The sequence below is a fragment of the Macaca mulatta genome, chromosome 18 (assembly GCF_049350105.2).
Source record: "Macaca mulatta isolate MMU2019108-1 chromosome 18, T2T-MMU8v2.0, whole genome shotgun sequence".
Taxonomy (NCBI): Eukaryota; Metazoa; Chordata; class Mammalia; order Primates; family Cercopithecidae; genus Macaca; species Macaca mulatta.
This window is the reverse complement of record NC_133423.1, coordinates 60,638,823-60,653,207: the sequence shown is the minus strand read 5'-3', so window position 1 is coordinate 60,653,207 and position 14,385 is coordinate 60,638,823. Positions and strand designations below refer to the sequence as shown.

General features: G+C 34.1%; 1 protein-coding gene across 2 annotated transcripts in view; it reads right to left on the bottom strand.

Moving 5' to 3' along the window:
* Positions 1 to 14,385, bottom strand: part of TRAPPC8 (trafficking protein particle complex subunit 8) — a 115,699-nt gene that overhangs the window by 32,234 nt on the left and 69,080 nt on the right. For both annotated transcript variants that reach the window (XM_015121781.3, XM_015121782.3), the window contains exons 13-19: positions 13,202 to 13,426; positions 12,155 to 12,263; positions 9,645 to 9,839; positions 9,072 to 9,202; positions 6,089 to 6,163; positions 5,542 to 5,668; positions 3,336 to 3,490 (exon numbers count right to left, since the gene is read on the bottom strand). In XM_015121781.3, the coding sequence (XP_014977267.1) occupies positions 3,336 to 3,490; positions 5,542 to 5,668; positions 6,089 to 6,163; positions 9,072 to 9,202; positions 9,645 to 9,839; positions 12,155 to 12,263; positions 13,202 to 13,426 (1,017 nt within the window). The remainder of the gene's footprint in view (positions 1 to 3,335; positions 3,491 to 5,541; positions 5,669 to 6,088; positions 6,164 to 9,071; positions 9,203 to 9,644; positions 9,840 to 12,154; positions 12,264 to 13,201; positions 13,427 to 14,385) is intronic.

Sequence of the window (14,385 nt, the reverse complement as noted above, 5' to 3'; positions counted from 1 at the left end):
TAAATGATATGGCTTATTGAAAATTGTAGGTGCTGGGCATGGTTGCTCATGCCTATAACTGCAGCACTTTGGGAAGCAGATGTGGGTGGATCGCTTGAGCTTAGGAGTTTGAGACCAACCTGAGCAACATAGTGAAACCCGTCCCTACAAAAAACACAAAAAAATTAGCCAGGTGTGGTGGCATCCACCTGTAGTCCCAGCTATTCAGGAAGATCACTTGAGCCCAGCAAGCCAAGGCTGCAGTGATCAGAGATCATGCCACTGCACTTCAGACTGGTTGACAGAGCAATTCTGTCTCCAAAAAAAGGGGGGGGTTGGGGAGGAGAGAAAAAAATCATAAGCTAGCAACTAGCAGAATCATTAAAAACAGTATATTTTGGTGTCTTACACTGATTTATTTTGACTACACAGATCAGAATCTTCCTATCTGAAAGTAAGCTCTAACAAATTTTTACATATATAATTCCAAACAAAACGTTCATTACTTAATGACTTTTTTTTTTTTTTTTTTTTTTTAGACAGAGTCTTGCTCTGTTGCCCAGGCTGGAGTGCAGTGGCGCGATCTCGGTTCACTGCAAGTTCTGCCTCCTGGGTTCACGCCATTCTCCTGCCTCGGCCTCCTGAGTAGCTGGGACTACAGGCTGCCACCACCACGCCCAGTTAATTTTTTTTTTGTATTTTTAGTAGAGACGGAGTTTCACCGTGTTAGCCAGGATGGTCTTGATCTCCCGACCTCGTGATCCACCCACCTCAGCCTCCCAAAGTGCTCAGATTACAGGCATGGGCCACCACGCCCGGCCTGGTTCATGATTTTTAAACAATAATGGTGAATAGCCCTAAAATAACATTTGGATCTTAACTCATTTCAATTCATCATCAGTTTTTTAACTCTTAGGCTTTACCAATGCAATTCTAATCAAAATTATTGTGGAAACTTGAAAAGCTTGGACAAAAATGGCACAAGTATAAGAAAAATGAAAAAAAATTAAAGATTATAAAAGGGACTTGGCTTGCCAGATTTAAAAAAAATGATAAAACAACAGTATAGTACTGACACAGAAAGAAATAAGGAAATATTATCAAACAGAGTAGACTGCATCCAAAAGAAAACCTGGTATGGATACTTTCAGAATATAATAGAAAGATGGCACAATGAGTTGTCCACATTCTATTAATGGTACTGGAACTAAAAAACAAAGTTCGAGCCTTATCTCTTGACAACCAGAAACTGGCACTTGGGTCAGTCCATAAGTTTTTTTTTTTATTGCCCTACAAAATTCTTTACATGCATCATAATTAAGCAAGGGTTAAATGTGGACAGAATACAGGTAGTTCAGCAATACTCACCTCTCAGCACACACCACCCATCACCATTTTCTTGAGTATGTTACCTATATCACCACTACATGTATAAGATTACTATCATAAAAATCATCCACTAAGAAGAAATAACATCCAATTAAAAGAGTTCCCAGCACTTTGGGAGGCCGAGGTGGGTGGATCACGAGGTCAGGAGATCAAGACCACCCTGGCTAACATGGTGAAACCCCGTCTCTACCAAAAATACAAAAAATTAGCCGGTGCATGCTGGCACCTTTAGTCCTAGCTACTCAGGAGGCTGAGGCAGGAGAATTGCTTGAACCTGGGAGATAGAGATTTCAGTGAGTCGAGATCCTGCCACTGCACTCCAGCCTGGGTGACACAGCCAGACTCGGTCTCCAAAAAAAAAAAAAAAAAAAAAAGAGTATAAGCAGGCAATCATATGAACACATGGAGGTGAAAAAAGTCATACAGACAAAAAACACTGATCAACCCTATCAGTTATCAGAGAAATGTAAATAAAAATGTCATTTTTCAATCTGATTTGCAAACATTAAAAAACAAAAACTGGTATTATCCAGAATGGCACAGATGTGAGGCAACAAGCACTCTCACTCTGAAGAAAAGTGCAATTTACTATAGCTTTGCTGAAGGTTATTTTGTAGTATATATTGCAAAATTTAAAATGTATATATCTCTCCACCCAGTAATTCCATTTTTAAAGTCTAGTCAAATCTAGAACATGGACAAAATATATACATAATGATATTTACTGCAAAATTGTCTGTACTGATGAAAAATTAGAAGTAAACCCATTAAGAGCATGAAAATATATTACAGTATATCCAAATAAAAGAATACCATATTTAATGGTTAAAAAGAAGACTGAGTTATGCTGTTAAAGACAGAAAGCAAGTACAGGATAAACATGTATAGTATGATTCCACCTATAATTATTACAACTATATATAAGTGAACAATGCAAGGTCTGAAAAGATAAACAGCAATTTGGTATCACTGGCACTTTTGGAGGTAGGTTGCTATCCTTGTAAATTCCCTACTAGATAGAATAACTCTTTAGGATGTGAGAGGAAGGGCCTCTTTTTAGTGTCCACCCTTACATTACATGACCCTACCACCTTTGCCCTGCTCCTCAGGTATAAGCCTGATCCAAAGTGGACCACATCTTTCCTCTAGAAACTTGAAATTTGAAGTGGCACAAAGATTGAAAGTTGCTGGACTAGGGTTATATCAAAAGCAATGCTTTCTAGAGGCTTAAAAACATTTGCTCTTAAATTCCCTGGAGCTTCTGCCACTTCTTGTTTAGTATTATAATACGAAAGTATTACAGAACATATTATAATACTTTAATATAATATAATTATAATATAATAATAAAGTATATGTTCCATAAAATATAAAAATATATATTTTATATTATATAATATATATGTTCTATAAAATATAAAATATGGTAATACTTTAGTATTATAGAACAAGGTCCTTCAACTAAATAATACATTTCTCTTTCTCTGGCTATACTACCTAGCAACAGTTTCTATCTTTTGCAACTTTTAAGTTGTATGGTATAAAAGTAGCACAGGATGGGATAAGAAGAAGGTGAAGATAAGAAGAAGGTGAAGAAACACTGCTTTTTATTCAGACACTTCTATGTTGCTTAAGTTTTTTTATAAGCATTCATTCACAAATTATTTTTCATAACTTATGAAAAAGAGTCACTGATTTTTAAAATAGCCAGAGTTTTTTTTTAGAAGTATTTTTCCCAATTTCCATTAATATTTTGAGGATTATATCTTATAGCCCGGCTATGACTTAATGGCAATTTGCATGATTGTCTTACATTGTGAATTAAATATATTTAACACTAGTTTAATGATAATTTAAAAGTATAGTTCAATGTAGTATCAAAAACCTCAGAGCCTAAAATTAATTTACTCAGAATATTTGCTCATATAGATACATTAAGTCCACAAAATTTTTAAAAAGTGAAATACCTCTAACAGTGGCATTTCTTCTGTGATTATGGGATCTAAACGTCGATCAGGACCATATTTAACAGATGTTTTCTCTTCTTTTGTGTTGTTAAGTCGAGGACCTTGAATTTCTAAATCCTGCTTCCCTCGGACTGACATACTCAAGGAATATTTTCCTGAAATAAAAAAAAATCAATGCCCTAAAATAATTTGGTATGTTAACTGACATCAATTTAACTTGAATATGTGAATACTGTAAGTTTCAGATTATTTCTAGAAAAATTCTAGACAATTTTGATTAACATGATTAATCAAGGAATTTAGTAAATTTTCATCTCATGTTTAACACCAACTAAGGTATGCTACTTAATTTCTCACTTGGTTTTAGATTTACTTTGCAAAAAAGACTACACATTACTCAACAGGAAGTCCTCTGAAATCTGTATTTAACCATGTGCCTATTAACTAACAAAACCTGAGAGAATAACTATCTTAGGCCCAATAATTTAATTTAGGCCATGAGAATGGATATCTATTCACAAAGAAAAGAAGTGGAAAGCAATGAAAAGGTCAACTTTTTACTTTCACTCATATTCAAATATATACACTAATTTGAATTACTTCTGGAATATAAATAACTGAATTTTCTCAAGAGACTGCACAAAGAAAATTAAATATAGCATAGTTTTCTCAAAATTAAACTTATTTAATATTCATGTGAAATTTTTCCCAAAAGCTTCCATGTAGTGCATATATGTGTGAAAAAACTTAGAGTATAATAACTATCTTTCTTGCGGGACTACTTAAAGCCTTTAATGTGCTGAAAGTCACTGTAATAATCTCAAATCAGATATAAAATATATTGATTCCCACACTTCATGTGACCGAAATCCTTATTAGCATTTTACATAATAATGAGCTACACTAAATCATGAAAACTCTGCTTAGAAGATAGGATTTTAACAGTTAATTCAGAGTCTCTTCCCATTAATATTATACATTAACATATAAAGTATTTTAATGCATATATTTGGTGCCTTAAATAAAACTACCATTTTACTGACAACCATAAATTTGTGTACTAGATTAAGATCCTAGTTATGTACAAGTGTGAAAAGAGAGTCAAAAAGCTCTTAATATCCAGTTATCTTGCTTTAAAAATGCAATAAATTAGCATTTTTAAATTATAAATAATTTAAATTATAAATTATATAAATTACAAATAAACCTTGTCTGGTACTTGTCAACCAAAAAATACAAATACAGTACTAAAATGCAGACTACCTTACTCAATTTTAGTGCAAATTTTTTTCTTTAGTAAAATGTTTTAGTTTCTATGGATTCATTTCACTTATTTTTCTTAAATGATGTACTGAATTATCCTAGATATCCAGGCAAGTATATTTAAATGAAAGTCTGAAGAACCAACGAATTTTCCATGTTCCCACTTTCTCAATGTTAATAATCAGCTTTTGTAAATGCTAAATTCATGTTTGTCAAGGACTATTTGTTATAACATAAGACATATCTATTAAAATGAAGAGCCAGAAGTAGGAAGTTTCATGGTAAACTCCGTCTCCTAGCACTTTTCCAACTTAAACTCAAATTTAACTACATACAGTAATTACATGGTAATGTTAAATCGCGAAGAGTCCCGAGTTTAAAAAACAAAGAAAACTATGTTAAATGCACATACTGTGTAGTTTTACCCTTCAAAAATATGTAGAACATACTGTATAGTGCACAAAGAATATCAGATCAACACTAAAGCCCTACTCTTTTTTCAAGACAGAAGATATAACTTAAGGTATTTAATATCCAACAATGTGGAAATATAGGTCTTTAATTTGTTCCATGTTTTATAAAAAGGAAATATTCAAAAAATAGAACATATTAAGATGGGTTTTATATTTGCAGCAGACGATCAATGGTTAGAATTTATTTGGTTAGAATTTACTAAATTTGGATCAATAACAGAAAAAAATGCATACAGTCTAAAAATTAACAAAAGAAAACATATCAGAAGGGAATCAAGTTGTTTATTTTTGACACTAGAGATGATGTTAGAAGTTAAAATAATCTAAATTTGTCATTCTTAGATCTGGCTAAATGCCTTTATTTAACGATACATTAAACCTATTTAGAAAATACCAGGTTTTTGTTCATTTTATTCTATAGAATGATTTAAGAAAGTTTTCTAATTGTTTACCAATGCTATAGCCTTTACCTGTGTGACATCCGGGAAGAGCACCAATGCCATCTACTGTCATAGAGCCCTGAATAGTGCCAAGATTATAAACAACTCCCAGAATATGCAGCTCCCCTATGTGATGGGGAAAGAGCTTTAGTCTTGCCTGTGGAGATATTTAAGTCACTCTTATTATGCTTTCATAATATCTTAAATAGCACAATACCTAATTCTATAATGTTGCAAAAACATACACTCATGACCTAAACTTTTAAAATGCCAATTAATTTATGAAAAGCATCCTCTTCAAAAGAAAATCTCTAAATTTAACAATTATAGGCCTAAACCCTCAATAATAACTTTTCATAAAAAGGACATCAAGGAGAAAGCAACAGGCTTCTCAGGAAACTAACAAATTGAAGACCACTGCAAATCACCAATTTCCTCCTGAGCAATTCCTATTTCCTAATCTTCCAAATTTTAGTTCTTAAGAAAACTAGAATATAAAATAAACTGAATAAAGCTTAAAAAATTTGTTTTCATCTTACTTTCAGAAATGCATAAAGCAGAGAAATAAAATAATTACCACTTTTGATTCTTCGCCATTAATTAAGAACTCTGAAATAACTTCAGTTCCAATCATTTCAGGTTCACTTGTAACCTAAAAAATAAATTTCATAAATTATACATTCTAATGAGCAAAATATCAGATTAACACTCCTATATATCAATACTTTGAAACAATAACACTAATTGAAGTCTGCATTTACTAGGTTTTTTACCACATGCTGAGCTCTACACAAAATGTTTTTATTTCCACCCCTGGAGTAGACCCAGGCTATAGTAGGCACTCAATATATTTTTTTTTCATTTTGTTCAGTCCAACTCAACTGAGAAGGATAAGCAATCGATTCAAAGATGCCACTATCCACAGACCTGTAATCTAACCTACTCAGAAGGCTGAGGCAGGAGAATCACTTGAACCTGGGAGGCGGAGGTTGCAGTGAGCCAAGACGGTGCCACTGCACTCCAGCCTGGGCGACACAGTGAGACTCTGTTTCAAAACGGGGGAGCATATCAAAGATGCCGCCACCAAGATAATAAAACCCTGAGAGAAAATACCTAGTTGCTCATAGTCAACAATGGCCAAAATGCTCATTTAATTTAATCTTACAATAATAGCAAATTTCTTCTTTTGCTCTGACCAGCCTCTTTTTCAAAATTGGTCAATTACATAGAAAAGGTAATGGTGGGCTAAGCACGATAAAGGCAGACAGGTGGACAAAAAGAGCAGTGGAAGAGAGGCAAAAAAGGCCTGTTTCCCCTAAAGCATTCTCTGGTCATGTAGCAAAGCAGAGCTAACTGCCTCATACTGGCGATAAACCTGATCCTCATAAACACTATTATACTTTTACTATGACATCATTTAGCACAAGAAACAAAAAACTCCCTACATTCCAGTTCGGCATCTTAGTCCATCACCATCTTAGTCAATTTCTTCATTTCTTAGTCACGAAAAAATCCAAAGAGTTTGAAATTTATAAAAAAATATTATTTTAAGAAATACTTCATCATACAAAATGAAAATATTCACTTAACTTTAAACCTCCTTTCAAATCTCCCATATTGAATAGACTAATATACTTAAAAAGCTAACAAATCTTTTTAAAAACGTTTCCAAGTGTAATTGTTCATACTCTTCTAATGAGTATTCCAGGCATCCAAAACATTAGAAAATTGCAGAAGTTGCTAAAATTCAAGTCAGAATACAGTCTGGGAAATCTCAGTCATTCAAATTATTAACAATGAATATAAATAATACAAAATATCTTCAACAAATTTAACCAGCAAGACTTATTTATTTATTTAATTTTATTGTTTGTTATTTGTTTTTTGTGTGTTTTTGAGACAAGGTCTTGCTCTGTTTCCCAGGCTGGAGTACAATGGCATGACCTCGGCTCACTGCAGCCTCAAGTTCCCAGACTCAAGCAATCCTCTCACCTCAGCCTCCTGGGTAGCTGGGACTATAGATGTGTATCACCACATCTGGCTAATTTTTAAATTTTTTGTAGAGATGGGGGTCTCACTATGTTGCCTAGGCTAAAGCAAGACTTAAAATAAAATAAGGCAATCTTTAAAAAATCAAAACACTTGAGCACTAAAATGCTGAGGTATTTCCCAGTTCCAAAATCTCGCCCCCTTTATTTTTTGCCACATTATTAAAGCATTTAGCAAGGTAGTATTAAAAAAAAGCAAGTTATATAACAGATACTGATGAATAAACTAATAAATTAGTAGTTAAATATATATATATGTGTGTGTGTGTATATATATATATATTTGTCCAAGTTATTTCATTTATAGTCAGTTGGATATTAATAAACTATTTGGCCAGATCATTTCTGCTTCAAAATTAAATATCTTAAATATATAAAAGACTTATTAGACATGGAAATGAAAAGAAAAAATACAAATGAAGTTCTGAATAGACAATTCACAAAAGAGGAAAAACAAATACAAGAGTTCAACTTCACCAGCAATCAATGACATGGAAAATAAAAGTTAAGATGGCATTTTTAAAATATCAAATCAATAAAGTTTTTAAGTAATACTGCTTACTGTCATAAAGATGAGACACCCAAACCCATATGCTGCTTAGTAAGAAGCTCATTGGTATGAACTTTTGTGAAACCAGCAGGGCACTAAAATACTTTTCCCTAAAATCTTCACTTCATGCCCTGGTATCTTCCCCACAGAAATAATCTAAAGGTAAAAAGCCACGCACAAAAATGTGCACCACAGAATTACTATGATAGTCAACAAATGGAAACTTCCAAAAAAAACTACCAAAGATAGTAAAATAGTTTATGATTCACCCATATGATGTAATATTATGCAAAAATAAAATATTAAGTCACTTTGATAACAGAATATGCCTATAAAACACAGAATGTAAAAAGCAACATACATAGCATGAAGGAATCCCAAATATGTGGGAAAAACATACAAATGAAAATAACTGGAAGCCTGGTGCGGTGGCTCATGCCTGTAATCCTAGCACTTTGGGAGGCTGAGGCGGGAGGATCATGAGGTCTGGAATTGGAGACCAGTGTGGACAACATGGTGAAACCTCATCTCTACTAAAAACACAAAAATTAGCTGGGCGTGGTGGGTAAGCCCATAATCCCAGCAACTCAGGAGGCTGTGGCAGGAGAATCGCTTGAACCTGGGAGGCAGAGGTTGCAGTGAGCCGAGATCGCACCACTGCACTCCAGCCTGGGCAACAGTGCAAGACTCTGTCTCCAAAAAAAAAAAAACTGGAAAGATACACAACAACATGTTAAAGTGGTTATTTCTAAATATTATGAAGACAGATGGTTTCGCTTCTATTCCTTATGTTTTTCTGTATTTTCAATTTTCAAAAATAAGTACGTATCACAATTTTTATAACTAAGGAAAAATAAATCAAAAAGAAGTATAGCTCACTGAACAGAGTAAATTGAAATGTTACTACAGCATCTGTTAGGCTGTAACTGAAACATAATTACAAATACCTTTTAATAACTTACTAGTTGTTTAACTTCTTCATTATCCTTTTCACTGAAATCTTTAGGATGAAACTTCCAAAGTAATGACAAATCAGTCAACAAAAGTGGAACTTTCAAAGGGTTTCTAAAAGCCACTTCCACTGTAATTGGTTCTATTAAAAAAAAAAAAAAAAGCCTCAATTAATAAATTTAATAAACATCACACCTCATGCTCAGCTTCGATTTTCTAAATGCATCTTGCTTTCATAGCTCTGCATTTCTGCCAAGACTGTCCTTTATCACCTTATAAATGTCCACGTATTAAGGATTCAGTTGTAATACTACATTACCTCCTTGAAAAGATTTCCCCAATTTCTCTGTACTAAAGGATGCCATTCCCTCTTCTATATTCCAACATCACATTGCAAATTGTTGTAGAAGAGTCCCCATTGTCTGGTTTTATAAATGCAGCTCAGTAAATTATGAGTTCCTAATTTATTTTTGCATCCCCAGCACCAATTATCTTTGCCAAACAATAAATTATCTTGATCAGGCTGTAAGTAAAACAAATAAACAAACAAACAAAAAAAACAAATAAAAATTCAAGTATATCACCTTCTACAACAGCAAGTGGAAATCTTGAATTATCTGAGTAACTGTTCAAACAGTATTGTGTGGGATGAAAATTGGATGGAATTACTCCTTTGTTAACCACAGAAACAACTTGTTCCTCAAGTTCTCGCCACTGCTGAGAGGATTCAGAATCATATTCTTGATCAAGACTTACATGAGTAGCTGCTTGTTTTTCACCTAAAAAAAATTTGTAACAACACGTTTATGAAGACTTGCCCACAAATAAAATGTACTTTAAATAAATATAAGGTACAGAAATAAATATATATATACACACATTCACTCTTGCCTATTTCTAATTCTGAGTGAAAAATATACTCTCATTAACCCTAGCTTATCTGGATTTTGCTTATGATATTGATGTTCTTTTCCTCCTGACTCTGAAAGAATGTATTTTCCCTTGTGTCCACAAGCAATTTTTATATGAAACATTTCAAATATACAGAAAAGGCATGGAGACTAATATAACAAATATTTGTATACTAAAATTTAACAAATGTCAACTTTTGCCTATGATCCCAAATATTTTTTATAAAACAAACATCACAGATAGAGTCAATGTCCTCTCTGCACTCCTCCCCTCAATCTTATTACTCTCCTTCGCCCCCACTGGCATTACTTCTTCGCAGAGGTATTCCAAAGTTAAACTGTATCGTTTTCATCCAGGATTTTACCACATAAGTATATACAAAAACAATGCATAAAATTAGTTTGTATGTTTGAAACTTATACTGTAATTGACTCCTCACTCAGCATCATGTTGTGGGAAATGTAGAATTAGCATGAATTCTCATGTACTGCAGCGTAAATCCATTATGTGAATATACAAAAATATATCAATTAATTCTCTATTAGGAATTCTAGTTCTTTCACTCTTCCGCTATTACAAACAATGCTACTACGAATATGACAATTTTTTTAAAAAAATACTAAATCATATCTCAAGGACAAACATACTGATTAAATTCAAATATAACAGCATTTAAAATTACAAAGTTTAACAGCCATCGAGAGCTTTAAAATATATGTATTTATACAATACATTTGTATAGATTTAGGGGGTACAAGTGATGTTTTGTTATACAGATATATTTCCCTGGTGGCAGTCTGGGCTTTTAGTGTAGCTATCAACCAAATAGTGTACATTGTACCCATAAGTAATTTCTCATCCTTCACTCCCTACCCTCCCAAGTCTCAATGTCTATGTGTACACATTATTTAGCTCCAAACCCACTTATCAACGAGAGCATGTAGTATTTGACTTTCTGTTTCTGAGTTATTTAACATAAAATAATGAAAAGCTTAATATATTTACACTTTTGTTCCATTATTGCCATCCTAGGGCTCAATCCTAAAGAAATAATGCTGCATTTTTAAAATAGTCTTAAAAGAACAGCAGAACACTGGTAACAGAACATTGGTATTCTCTGCTTCCATGTACATTTGAAAATTTTCATAATAAGACAATTAAAAAACAAATTTTATCTACAAAGATGTCCATCACAATACGATTTTTTTTTTTTTTTTTGGAGACAGAGTCTTGCTGGAGTGCAGTGGTGCGATCTCAGCTCACTGCAACCTCCGCCTCCTGGGTTCAAGCATTTCTCCTGATTCAGCCTCCCAAGTAGCTGGGACTACAGGTGCATGCCACCACGCCCAGCTAGTTTTTTGTATTTTTAGTAAAGATAGGGTTTCACCGTGTTGGCCAGGATGGTCTCAATCTCTTGACCTCATGATCTGTCCACCTTGGCCTCCCAAAGTGCTGGGATTACAGGTGTGAGCCACCATGCTTGGCCACAATATAATTTTATATAAGCAAAAGATGGAAACAGTCTATATATATCAAGTGGATGTTAAAATAAAGTACTTTATAAGCACTGAATAGAGTATCTTACTAACATTAAAAGTTTATGAAGATTATATAATAACAAAAGCATTATTTATGTGAGAAAAGCTGTTGTAATTACAACTGTTTTGTTTTCATTGTTTTTAGTTTTTAAAGCTGGGAAGAAAAACACCAAAATAGTAGTTATCTTCAGGTGGCAGGACAAAAGAAGTAATAAAGAGCTATTCATTTTCTCTCTTTTTTTTTTCTTTTGAGACAAAGTTTCACTCTGTCGCCGGGCTGGAGTGCAGTGTCGTGATCTTGGCTCACTGCAACCTCCGCCTCCCAGGTTCATGCCATTCTCCTACCTCAGCCTCTTGAGCAGCTGGGACTACAAGTGTGTGCCACCACACCCAGCTAATTTTTTTGTATTTTTAGTAGAGACAGGGTTTCACCATGTTAGCCAGGATGGTCTCGATCTCCTGACCTCATGATCTGCCAGCCTCAGCCTCCCAAAGTGCTGGGATTACAGGAATGAACCAACCGCACCTGGCTGAGCTATTAATTTTCAAATATTCAACTATACATCGTTTTTTAAATGGAGAAAGGAAAAAAAGTTTTTTTTAAATTGTCATTAGATAATTAGGCTAAATAAAACTTCACTAACCATCTGCTGGTCGTCTGTCATGGCCAAAAAAAACCCGTGTTGCTGAACTGTTAATATATGGTAAAGGAAGCTGTGGCAAAGGACCATCTGGTGACAGCTGACTTACATTCTGAGAGAAATATAAAAGGGAAAAAAAGAGGTAGTTTTTGTGAAAATGGTATTTTTGTTTCCTCATTTCTTAATACACAAGGCATTAAAAAGATGTTAAGCAAGAATATTAAGATATACAATTACTAGTTTTATTTCACGTATCAGTCATAAAATTTTACAACTCGGAAGAACTTCAGATATTTATTCTGTCTCAAAAGAATCTTACTGAGGCTACTCAGCTGATTATCTGGATGTTAAACGTGCAAAATTTATTTTAGTAAGCGTTTTACTTCTTATGACTCATTATAGCATCCTATCTGCCAAAATTCTAACCCATATAATTTCAAATTAATAAAGTCTAGACCCTAAGGGTAGTTATTTTCTGCAGGATAGATATAATATGCTCTATTCATAGGCCCTGGGAAAAGATTTACAACTTCCCATTTTTTCCATAAAACAATGCTTTATATGTTGTATCTGCTTGCCTCAGTGAAACAGTCCTTCTTCCTGTTAACTTTTTTGCATTGCAACATAATAGCCTGTCTACTTTCCACAGATCCATACCTCCTCATCTTTCACAAGGAAAAGAACATAGAATGTCCATCTCCAAAGGATGGTAAAGAGAACCCACTTAAAACCAACTGTAAAATCGGTTATGAGTCTATAAAAGCATGATGAATAAAGAATCCAGAAAACCCGTGGAATCTTTTTTTTTTAAGATCCTAAGAATAACCATAAATCAAGTATTCATTGTAATATTAAAATTCTCTTTTCAAGAACTGTGGAAGGGGCGATGTAACCAAGATCTATAGCCAAGAAGCCTAGCCTGCCACAGCTTGTTTATGACTGATAACTACATATATTCTAATAAAACTATCCTAAGATAAGGTAATAAATAAACACTTTTCACTAAAATACAGTTTTAATATCTACTCCTGAATGAAAATAAGCATTCACCTTGTAAACATAAAGATATTCTCTGAGGAAAGCCCCTTGTTGAGCAGCAGATTGTTTACTTTCATTGATTAAAATATGCCTAAAAGCAGACACAGCATTGTCCAGTTGTCTAAGAGTATAGGACTGGCGCCCAATAGTGAAGTTAATGTGATCCTCTGCAAGAGACCAGCCTTTTCCTTTATAAACTTGCATGGCTTGACAATAACAGCGTAAAGCATGCTTTTTCTGTAAGAAAATAAACAAAATAATGTATTATACTCCAAATTTGTTTGAACTAGAAAAAACAAATACAAACACACACATAGAAACAATTAAGTAACTGGTTCTTCCTCTAAGGGAGACTGGGATAATGAAGAAAATAAAACTAACAATTATGATAATCCCTTCACAACTATATACGGCATGATATAGATTAAGTTACCTGAGCCATTGTGTGTGTGTGTGTGTGTGTGTGTGTGTGTGTGTGTGTGTGTGTGTGTGTTAGAGAGGAGTAGGGGACATAAAGGAGGGTAAGGGAGACCAGACTGCTTTGACATCTGCCCACTACTTCTCCGAGCCACAATTTCAAAACGTCAACTTCAGAGGAAAGAGTTTACTTCTCAACTTGACTTTATCTACCTCAAATTCTTTCTGGAAAAAAGCCAAGGAATATGTAAACAAACAAACTTCAACATCTAAAATGGTTAGATTTCACTAATACTATGATGAAAAAAATGTTTTCATACTCTAACTAGAAGCATGTTTTGTCTTCAAAGAGTTTCTTCATATTAAGTAAAACATCAAACACATTTATCAAACTTTTTTCTTGCCTACAGAGACTTACGTTGAATGTATGTGGCTACATATGCCAGAGTACACATACGCCATAGTATTCCACAGCACAAAGTCTAATAATATACAAATAAACTTTTTTTTTCCTACATTAACAATTCACATACTGGACCAACCATGCTGATCCCAGCCTGCCAGCCTGCCTGCCTGCCAGCCTGCCTGCCTGCCTGCCTGCCTGCCTGCCAGCCAGAACTCACTGGCCAGTCTTGTGACCACTGAAAGGTTATACCTCATGCGGTTCAAACAAAGCAGTGGGCTAGGACAGCAGCACAGTAAACACTGCCTGGGCCAGACAGGACTGCATCAGGTGCTACCACAGCCTCCTTTTTAAGGTGCTGTTGCCAAGTGTCAGG